General features: G+C 50.5%; 1 protein-coding gene across 1 annotated transcript; it reads right to left on the bottom strand.

The window, feature by feature from the left end:
- Nucleotides 1-8,352: 8,352 nt before the first annotated feature.
- On the bottom strand, nt 8,353-11,292 carry MFSD6L (major facilitator superfamily domain containing 6 like). The gene has a single exon (XM_020869098.2). It carries the CDS (start codon nt 10,402-10,404, stop codon nt 8,614-8,616), a length of 1,791 nt encoding a protein of 596 aa, XP_020724757.2. The 5' UTR covers nt 10,405-11,292; the 3' UTR covers nt 8,353-8,613.
- Between the last annotated feature and the right edge of the window lie 5 nt (nt 11,293-11,297).

The raw sequence follows: 11,297 nt of genomic DNA on the forward strand, positions 1-11,297 counted from the left end.
AAATTACAAAGAATGACACTGGCTATATTTTCTAACCATAATGAATACAGTTAGGATTGAATAAAAGGAGAGCTCTTAAAAATCTCATATTCCTAGGAAAAAATTAAAATTATTTTTTGAGCTAAAGAGGAAATGACAAGGGAAATTATGAAATACTTAGAACTGAATTACAATGCTAAGGTTTGTGCTGAATTACAATGACCAAATTTATACTAAGGCAGCACATAAGGGAAATTAAAACCTTGACTACGTTTATTGGAAAGCAAGAAACACTGGGAATAAAAGGTGTTAGTGTGTAACTCGAGGAGTTAGGGGGAAAAAAAAGGCAGCAACATAGTGAACCCACAGAAAGAAGGAGGAAGGCAATAAAAATAATGGCAGAAATGAAAAGAGAGCAAAACAGTGGACAAAATTAACAAAACCAAACACAGGTCCTTTAGAAACATTAAATACAAACTACAGAAAAGAGTAACTAAGCAAAAAAGCACTGTTCAGCTAAGTATGGGATTTTTTTTGCCTGTGCTTTTTACCTTAAAGCTGCCAGTTGGTGCTTATGCTGTGGACCAGAACAGTATGGAGGTTCCTTGAAAAACTAAAAGAAAGCTACTATAAGATCCAGCAATCTTACTCGTGGACATATATCCACAGAAAACCGTAATTCAAAAAAATACATGCCCCCTCAATGTTCACAGCAGCACTATTTACAGTAGCCAAGACATGGAAGCAACCTAAATGTCCATCAAAAGATGAATGGATAAAGAAGATGTGGTACATATATACAATGGAATATTGCTCAGCCATAAAAAAGAATGAAATAATGCCATTTTTAGCAACATGGAAGGACCTAGAGATTATCATACTAAGTCAGATGGAGAAAGATAGGTATTACATAACTTATATGTAGAATCCTTAAAAAATGATACAAGTGAGCTTTTTACAAATCAAACTCACAGCCTTAGAAAACAAATTTATGGTTACCAAAGGAAACAGTGGTGGGGGGGGTGGGGCATAAATTAGGAGGTTGGGATTAACATATATATACTGCTACATATATGGGTCTTCCCTGGTGGCTCAGATGGTAAACTATCTGCCTGCAACACAGGAGACCTGGATTTGGTCCCTGGGTCAGGAAGAGCCCCTGGAGAAGGGAATGGCAACCCACGTCAGTATTCTTGCCTGGGAAATCCCATGGACAGAGGAGCCTGGTGGGCTACAGTCCACGGGGTCACAAAGAGCTGGACAAGACTGAGCAACTGAGCACACACACAATAACCTAGATGGGAAAAGAACCTGAAAAAAAAATGTGTACATACAACTGAATCACTTTGCTATACACCTGAAACCAACACATCATAAATCAGCTATACTGCAATTTAAAATAAAAAATTTTTAAAAAGAAGAGAAAAAAATGACACGAGATGAAACACTGGTGAAAGGATACTGTGGAAATATGAACTGAGAGCTTCAAACGCTCCAATTTAACCTTGGCTAAAATTATAGTTGGAGCGAAGGTCATAGACCACAGCTTGAAAGTCTCAGGAGGAATTCACTTTTGAAAATGCAAGGTATGATTCTTCATCCTGGCTCACAGCCTGGAGATGAGCGTCGCCAGCTTGTGAGTTCCCCGAAATCCTTCCATTTCCCAAACAGTTCAAATTCCTTGCAGGGTGAACAACCCTCCGGGCCCTACAATTGCTTAGGCCTTGCTAAGTCTTTTTTTTGGCCCCGTCGTGAGCATCCACAACTTCCCTTATCAGGTAATCAAACCTCCAGCCCCTGAAGTGAAAGCACAAGGCCTTAACCACTGGACAACCAGAGCGGTTCCCTTGCTGAGGCTTTTAGTAGCTGGAGAGCGAAGGAGCAGCTCTTTGCTGAAGGAAGGAGGCGGCGGCCCTCCTACCCCAGGGCAACCTCAAGCTCTCTTGGCACTACAGGAGCAGAATTGAGAACCTACTGTTCATCTCAGAAACCTCAACTCCCAGAGCCAAACTCAAGAGGAGACAGATTCTTCCTCCTTTAGACCTGCCTCTTTTACTAAAAAATATTGTTGTAAAACATACAATTGACCACCTTAACACGTGTAAGTGTACAGTTCAGGAGAAATAAATCCATTCACGTAGCTGTGCAACCAACCTCCATCCTCTTTCACCTTGGAAAAATAAAACACCATGCCCATGAAACGACACCTCCCGTTCCCCCCGGCCCCCAGCCCTGGTAACAACCGTCTACTTTCTGTCTGTAAGTGTCTGACCGTGGGAAGGACCTCATGTTGTCAGCAAGCTAGGTTCGTCTGCCCAGTGTGCAGTGAGCCTGGGATGCTGAGGTTTGCTGCAGAGAAAGGGTCTATTTAGGAGGCAGACAAGCCAGGAGATGGGAGAACTTACCTCAGATCCACCTCCTGGAAGGCCAGGGCCTTGGGGTATTCACAGGATGAAGAAGCGGGGTGGTTTGAGGCATGGGGAGCGTGGGGAAAGGTGATTGGAAATGAGAAAAAGGTGAGGCAGCTGTTCTGTGCAGGTGCCGGTACAGCTACATCAGGCTTCCTCACCAGACCTATATTCAGAAAAAGGCAGCATTTTTTGTTTCCCTCAACAGGGCACAAGGGTTTCAATTTCTCCACATCTTTGTCAACACTTGCTATTGTCTGGGTTTTTTCGTTTTTGCTTTTTTTTTTTAATAGCAGCCATCCTAATGCATAAGAAGCAGTGTCTCACCATGGTTTCAGTTTGCATTTCCCTAATGGTTATTGGAAAAGACCCTGATGCTGGGAGGGATTGGGGGCAGGAGGAGAAGGGGACGACAGAAGATGAGATGGCTGGATGGCATCACTGACTCGATGGACATGAGTTTGGGTGGACTCCGGGAGTTGGTGATGGACAGGGAGGTCTGGCGTGCTGCGGTTCATGGGGTCGCAAAGAGCTGGACGCGACTGAGCGACTGAACTGACTGACTGACTGAATGGTTATTGGAGACAGAGAAGAGGGCGACAGAGGATGAGATGGTCGGATGGCAACACAGACGCAATGCACATGAACTTGGGCAAACTCTGGGAGAGAGTGAGGGACAGAGAGGCCTGGCGTGCTGCAGTCCATGGGGTTTCAAAGAGTTGGACACGACTGGGCGACTGAACAACTACAAAATGGTTATAGAAGTAAAGCATCTTTTCGGATACTTGTTGGCCACTTGTATATATTCTAAGGCAAAATGTCTATTTGAGTCCTTTGCCTATGTTTCTAATTAGGTTGTTTGGTTTTGTTACCTTCTAGTTCTTTCTATATTCTAGATATGAACCCTTGGAACTTCAAGTGGGCCATGCAGCCGCTTGCCCTGTTTCTGTCACACTTAACACTGTCACCCACCCTGATCAAGACTGAAGCAACAGAAAGGTAGCCTGTCTCAGGAAGAGATAACTGCGGGGCTGCTCTGGGCTGACAGCGCTGCTGGTACCTGTGTTTGCACCCCGTCTCCTGGAGGTGTCCTGTCTCTCACTCAGAGCTAGCTCAGCATCAGTGACAGCAGCAGTGGCACCTGATGCTCGGGGTTTTTTTTTCTGTCTTTTCAGCTCCAGGAACCACAGGGTCCTCAGGAAGCCGGCCTCACCCTGAGTTGGAGCTTTGGGATGAGCTGGGACTGGGTTTGCTCAAGGAAGCCAGTGGGGGCATTTCCCCGTGAGTTTGGTGCCCCCTGGTGGAATACTTCTGAACTGTGAGCTGACCCCGTTCCCCTCACTTCCAGTCTTGGTTTGGGTCAGCAGCCCTCCGCTTATGGCCCTCGGCCTACACCTCTTGCACATACTCCATATGGAGCTAGAAAATGGCCTCTCTGGCCTGAGAGGATGCCTTCGCCCCTTGCACAGGGCAGAGGTGACACAGGAGTCCGGCGCTGCAGCCTATGATGGTTGGCATGTGCAAAGCTGGAATTTCGATGACATTAGTATAGACAAGGCTATGGTCTTTCCAGTAGTCATGTACAGATGTGAGAGCTTGACCATAAAGAAGGCAGAGGGCCAAGAATTGATGCTTTCAAACTGGGGTGCTGGCGAAGACTCTTGAGAGTCGCTTGGACAGCAAGGAGATCAAACCAGTCAGTTGTAAAGGAAATTAACCCTGAACACTCATTGGAAGGACTGATGCTGAAGCTGAAGCTCCAATACTTTGACTACCTGATGCAAAGAGCCAACTCAGTGGAAAAGACCCTGATGCTGGGAAGGATTGAGGACAGCAGGCTATGGAGATGACAGAGGATGAGATGGTTGGATGGCATCAATGGACATGAACTTGGGCAAACTCTGGGAGATGGTGAGGGACAGAGAAGCCTGGTGTGCTGGGTTGCAAAGAGTTGGACATGACTTGACGATGGAACAAACAAACCAAGGATGAAGTTTCCTGCACTGAAGGTGCCTGCTTGGGCCTCTCCCTTACATCTCAGACCCACACCTGCCAGGATCCCACCCCTGCCCTGGATCCCCTACCCATAGGCATGCAGTTCTAGCCCCCAGGGACTGCCTTTGGGTTCATGCCCTGGGACCCTGGCTCTGAGGGCAGGGGGGTCATCTAGGGCTGGGGCTTGGGGCTCCACATGGCCAAGCTGCACAGCAGACCAGGGGCTCGTTGCCAGACTCGGAAATGAAAATAAACATTCAGAACCCACATCCCTTGGGTTCCAGGACACCATGCAGCTTTGCCGGGTAAGAAGGGCCAAAGCAGCATGACGTTGGCTCAAAGGAAGGGATCATGTCATCAGATGGCACAACTTAAAAGATCATAGAGACCAAGATCTTGTTTTTCAGACTTGGAAGATGAGACCAACAGGTAAGTGATTTGCCCGAGGGGTCATAGGTTAAGCCTTGCTTCTGTAGGAGAAGCCACCTCACCACATCACCCTCCCATCACAGACCACAGACTGCCAGGATCCAGATGAACTTCAATCCAGTCCAAACTCATGTCTCCAAGCTATTTCCCTAACAGAGCTGAAAAGAGAGTCAGGTTTCCTAAACGTAGCTCTGGAAAAGCCTTTGGATATTATGAATGCCTTCTGCTCTGCCCCACATCACAAGTATCACTAAACAGCTGTATCCCTGGGCTCAGTGACAGTCATCCATTGTAGAAGGGAGCTGGCAGGCCTAGGAGTGTTTTTGCTATATTGTCTTCCATTTTTATGACTTAGGCGCTGGTTTTCTATCACTCTGGACTCTGCCACTTCTACAGACCTTTTCCCTCATCACATGGGTTCAGAATTGCAAAGTCATGCATGACCCTTGGTACCTCCTTCTTCTCTGACCTCCACTTTATTATTAATCAATAATCAGGGGCTATATTATTGATTCCATCTCTGACACTCCTTTGCACCCTGTATTAGTTTTCTCTGGCTGCCACAATAAAACACCATGGGCTGGGTGGTTTAAACCATAGATGTTTTCTCACAGTTCTGGAGGCTGGAAGGCTGGTTTTGAATTTTAACCTTCTGAGCCTTAATTGCTTCACCTGTAAAATTAGTGGATGCTCTGACTTAATGAGATGGCTTTGTCTTAGCATGGATACCCCAGATTTTTGCCACTCAGGTTGGGGCCCAGATTTCTCCCTGAGTCCAAAAGCTCACTTCCTTGGTGGCTCAGTGGTAAAGAATCTGCCTGCCAATGCAGGGAAAACAGGTTCAATCCCTGGTTTGGGAAGATCCCACATGCCTGGGAGCAGCTAAGCCCATGTGCCACAACTATTAAGCCTGTGCTCTAGAACCCGGGAGCCGCAACTATTGAAGCCCATATACCCTAGAGCCTGTGCTCTGCAACAAGAAAAGCCACTGCAATGAGAAGCCAGAGCACTACAACTAGAGAGTAGCCCCTGCTCGCTGAAACTAGAGAAGAGTCCACGCAGCAACGAAGACCCAGCACACCCAAACATAAACAAAATTGTTGGGAAAAAAACAAAAGGTCACACAGAAAACTACCAACACTGGTGTTTTCCAAAGTACCCTCGGGGGAACACTAGTTCTGCAAGGTAGTGATCTGTGCACCTTGAAGCAGGTTGCGGTATCTGTTACGTCAGGGGAATTACAGGGCCGACGAAGCTAAACAAATTTGTTGGCTACGGGGCTTTCCAGAGTCTTTAAATGCTCACATGTATTTAAGTTTCTAAGAGGTGACATCATTTACGTCATTTCTTAAATTGTTCAGCCCAGAATTCTTTTTTAATGCCCCTACCCTCCACCCCCCATCCTGCTAAAATCAAGTGTTCTGCAAAACTCCCCTGGGAAATGATGGTTTAAGTCAGCCTGGGCAGAAAGGTTAACAGCTCTTCCAATTTTCACTTTCCTCTGAGCTGGAACAAACATGTGCTAGAACTCAGTATCTCTGGTAGCCACGAGGATTCTGCCAGCTAAGAATTTCATTTACTTTTAATGGTATGAAGCTGAACTGATTCAATGGCTTGTTACTAGAGTAAAAGTCATACATCTTGGGTCTAAGTCTTTGTGAATTGATCATTCCTTCAATAGGCAAGCCTATTTGATCATCTCCATTCCTTTTTCTCCCTGCACTCAACCATCATGCCTAGCCTGCTCTTCCTGAAATACTATTTGAACTTCTAACTTGACATTCAGCTTGACTTGTCTTGATCCCTGTGTATCGATGTTTTCTGTTGGGCCTGCCAGCTGGCCTTTATCTCTGGTTTCTGGAAGACAGCCTCTAAATTCTTGAAATTTCCTAAGGTATGAGTGTCCCTGTTATTCTTGGTGGGTCTCTCTGGACCACACCTGTATTTATGGTAATGAGGTGACTCTGGGAGGGCCCCTGGTTTATGTTAATGAAGTAACTAAAGATAGGCCCTGGTTTATGCTAATGAGATGACTCAGGATGGGCCTCTGACTTATGTTAATGGAGTGACAAATGAGGGACCCTAATGCTAATAAGATGACTCAGAAGGCTGCCATGCCAGATAGACCAACCACATGCTGGAAGAGAAGTTTGGGGCTTTGAGTCCTGTGACATCAGCCTGACTTCTGGGAAGTGGACAGTGGCTAAATGACTCAATGAACCATGCAGCTATAATGGAGTCCTGGTAAAAACCACATATGCTGGAGTCTCCCCAGTGGATATCGGTGTGCTCAGAGGTGAGGGGTCCTGACTCCATGGGGAGAGGACTTGGCCACTTCACCTTTGGGACTCTCTGAACCTCAACCTATGAGTCTCTTCTCTTGGCTGTTCTGAATTGTATCTTTTGTCTACAGTAAAACTGTAATTATTCATGCAGTGCTTTCCTAGGTTCTGGGAGTCATTCTAGTGAATTACTGAACCTGAGGAGGAAAGTAGGAACCCCAAATTTTTAGCCAGTTGGTCAGAAATGAGAGTGATCCTGGGGACCCCCAAATTTGTGGCTGGTGTCTGAATTGAGGGCAATTGTGTGCTTCTTAACCTGCAGTGTGACTCCAGGTAGCTAGTGTCAGAAACCATTGCAATTATGCTGAGTGCAAGGAATTGGACATAAAAGGGTACATTCTAGGAACTTCCCTGGTGATCCAGTGGCTAAGATGACAGCATTCCCAATGCAGGGGGCCTGGGTTCGATCCCTGGTCGGGGAACTAGATCCCACATGCTGCAACTAAAAGATTCCACATGTCCCAATGAACACTGAAGATCCTGCATGCCAATCCTAAGACCCGATGCAGTCAAGTAAAATTTTTAAAAGATGCAGTGGATGATTCTGATTGATTCATAAGGCTGTTGTGGGCGGTCCAATGGCACAGGTAGCATGTGGACCACCTGTAGCATCCTGGCTCTGGGGGTAGTATAGACCATCTGTAGCATCCTGGCCATAAGAAGGCTGCCGCACCCTCATCAAAGCAGATGCAAAAAATCTCCATGTGCTTGTACGTGGTAGAGTCTGCAAAATTGAGTCCAAAGGACGTGAAATGACTTTTGCTCTGACCAAAATATGGGAGACGAGTCTAGGATCCTATTCCTGGTGACACACACACTGGAGAGTAAGAATGAAAACCTATTCACCTCCACATCCATCCAATACACATTACACTTCCCATCACTTTCTCTTATTGGAGACTTAAGTATCTGGGTGTGAGTATGGCCCTTGTATATCAATGCAGAGAGAGACAGGCAGAGAAGAGTTTGGTTTCATTACCATCCTGACCTGCCCTATAGGATAGGGCTCATGCCTTAGGATCTACAGGAATGCACGTGACTCACCAAAGTCGCGGCCCCCTCTGCCAACTGAATCCTGCAGGTCCCACCGCCTTCCCGGCCCCATCAGCTTCATCTGAGCACTTCAGCCACAGCTGAAATCAACAACAAACCATGCAAAGCTTTTCCAAACCCCATCACCAATAGAATGACTAGAGAGGGAACATTTTTTGTTTTATAGCAAATGTTTTCTTGCACCATTATTTTCAAAAGACTGAATGACCAAAAGATGAATCTCCTTTTACTACAAAAGTAAAGAAAATCATGCAGTGAGATGACCCCGTGGAGCTTCAGCACAGACACGCTTCTCTCTCCCAGGGCTTCCTGCGGCCCTGCGGGACTCGAGGGCTTTGCCCTCAGCAGACTGAGTCTTGTCCATCCATCCGGCTCCTTCCCGGACCAGTGTGCATCCTGGCTCTGTCTCAGCCCCTGCAGTCAGACTGCTCCTCCGTCATGGCCTTCACTAGCCAGTCCCGTTCGGTCCCCTGCTCAGAGTCGCTTGTGTCACTGGCCTCCACAGCCAGCAGCTTGGAGTAGTTGATTTTCCGCTCCTGGGGCAGTCTGGGCTGGATGGACAGGAACAAGGCCAGCCAGAGCAACAGGAGGACGCAGCAGGCCTGGTAGAGCACAGGCAGGCTGAAGCGCATCACCACGAAGCCCCCCACAAAGCTGCCCAGGCTGGCCCCGCTCTCACAAACGTGGCCTTGGAACAGGGCGCTCAGGGGTCTCTCTGTTCCAGGAGTGGCCAGGTGCTCTATGGAGGTGGTGACTGCCCACCACAGAGCCCCGTGGCTGAGGGCGCTTAAGATCTGAGCGGGCAGGACGGACCACCAGCTCCAGAGAAATGAGTAATACAGCAGCTGCCCCGCCAGGCAGCCCAGCCCCAGCCCCACTGTGCCGACCCTGGACAGCTTCCTAAGCAGCGGAGCTTTGAAAGGATGAAGCAGAATTTCCCCCAGCAAGCCCAGGGCCACCGAGAAACCCATGATCAGCTCGCTGCTCCCGTGGTCTTTCATCTGCCAGAAAAGGAAGTTCTGCACCACACTGGTGGCACCTCCTGTCAAGAAGATGGTGAGGGCCAGGACGGTGAGGTGGGGGTCGCTGACCACTAGGGACAGGGCTTTGACTGTCCTGTAGCTGGGCTCCCGCTGCCGGCAGACAGGGATGGGAAAGGCGATGCTCACCAGTAAAGCCAGGGCGCTGACCAGGGAGTAGCCATAGAAGTGCACCACGCCTCGAGGGCCACTGGCCGCCAGGAAGCAGTCCAGCGGCCCCACCAAGGCCGCGATGCCACACACGCCGACTGATGTGCCCAGCAGCCTCCACACCCACAGGCTTCTGTAGCGGTCGGTGGCGTCCACAAAATCCAAGTATTCGTAGAGGCTGTCGTCGACCACCTGCTCCAGAGGGGATGTCTGCAGCTCCCAGACCACCACAGAGCCCAGCGAGAGGATGAAAGTCCACTGCAGCCCTTCCAAGGAGAGGCCAAGGTCCCTGCCATCCCCCTTGGCTGCTGACTGGTTGGCTGGCCTTGCCAGCGCTGTGCCCCCAGCAAACAGAGGGAGTGGTGGACTGATCACTTTAAAAGCACCTTCGCGGGGAGAACCTGTGACTCCTGGAGTGTCAGGATGGAGACCTCTGGATCTGTTCCTGGCTCCTTGGGTGGAGCCCATGGAGGAGCTGGGTGGATAACTGAAAGGTTCTTGGCCACTTTTCCCAGGCCCTTCTCCGAAGCCACGGGTTCCAGCGACCCCAGAACTCCTCTCCAGTGGGAGGCTGAGCGCCCCCGCTGCGGAGTTGGAGGTTGGCTCTGAGGCCAAGGTGACAGTCACAGTTAGTGCGACCCCCGGTGGTGGGCCCTCGGCGGTCAAGCTGTGGCTTCCATTACACCGGCGGTCCCCTGGGTCTCTGTCCAGGGGCGGCACCAGGACCATAAACAGGCTGGCCCCCGCCGAGCCCAGCAGCGAGGCTGTTAGGAGCACCCTCCGCTTCTGGTGGCTTCTGGCCAGGAAGGCACAGAAAGGAGCCCAGGAGGCCGCAATGAGGTGCTTGGTTCCCATGAGGATGCCCACCCAGGGCGCGGCCAGGCCCAGCTGCCGCAGGTAGAGGGTCAGGAACGGGGTCACGCAGGCATCCCGGACTCCACACACCAGGTGGAAGAGCCTGGCTACCCTCAGCGCCCTGCTGATGTCCCACTGGGGGTTGGCGCTCATGGCTGCCCGGCTCCCTCAGACCCGGGCTGGCGGCGGCCGCCGCGTCCTGTCGCCCGGAGGGAGGCGGGGGAGCGAGCCGCAGGGCGCCTCCAGCCTCCGGCGGCGCCGCGGTCACCGGGTCAACGGCCGCCCCCGCCCCCACGTCCGGCCACCGGCCCGGAAGTGGCCCCGCCCGGAGGACGCCGCACCTCGGGGGCGGGGGCTGCGCACCTGCGGGCGCACCTGCCACGTCCCACGGAGCCTCCTCCGCCGCACACACCTGCGGGGCGTGCGCAGGTGCCGGAGGCTCGCAGGCTGGGGCCTGCGGGGCGCGCTCCAGGCCGCCCCTCAGGGCCCCACGTCGCCCGCGAGGCTGAGTTGCCTCCCTGAACTGCTAGAGGCAAGGGAAACTTGGGGAGCGAGAATGGAAGTCGTGATACGACACCCCGCCCCTGCTTTCATACTCTTCAGGTGTTGACTCACTGGCCCCCTGATTAAGGACCATTCAGTTCCCCCTCAGGAACCGTCCCTGTCACCCTCACTGACAAATCCTGCCCCCTCCTCAGGCTCACCCGCTCACCTTCCTGCTTATTTTCCTCCACAGCAGAGTCCCTGTCAGACACACTACTGGCTTCTATTTCAGGGGTTTATCTTGTTGACTGTCTCTCTCCCATCAGAATCAAAGTGCTATTTTTGTCCCCAGGGCCTAGAACCGTCTGATTGGATATGAGCTGCGCCTGGAAGAGGCATGACTTTAGGCAACACAATTTTCTCCAGTGGAGACATCCCCTGAGAGGGACTGACAGCTGAGGGAGGATTTGAGGTGGCAGCTCCTCCAGGCAGCCCTCCAGCACACCCCGACCCCACCAACATTATGCATGCCCTGGATCGGTTTTTATTTTGGGCCACATGTG

This window comes from Odocoileus virginianus, chromosome 17, assembly GCF_023699985.2.
Source record: "Odocoileus virginianus isolate 20LAN1187 ecotype Illinois chromosome 17, Ovbor_1.2, whole genome shotgun sequence".
Taxonomy (NCBI): domain Eukaryota; kingdom Metazoa; phylum Chordata; class Mammalia; order Artiodactyla; family Cervidae; genus Odocoileus; species Odocoileus virginianus.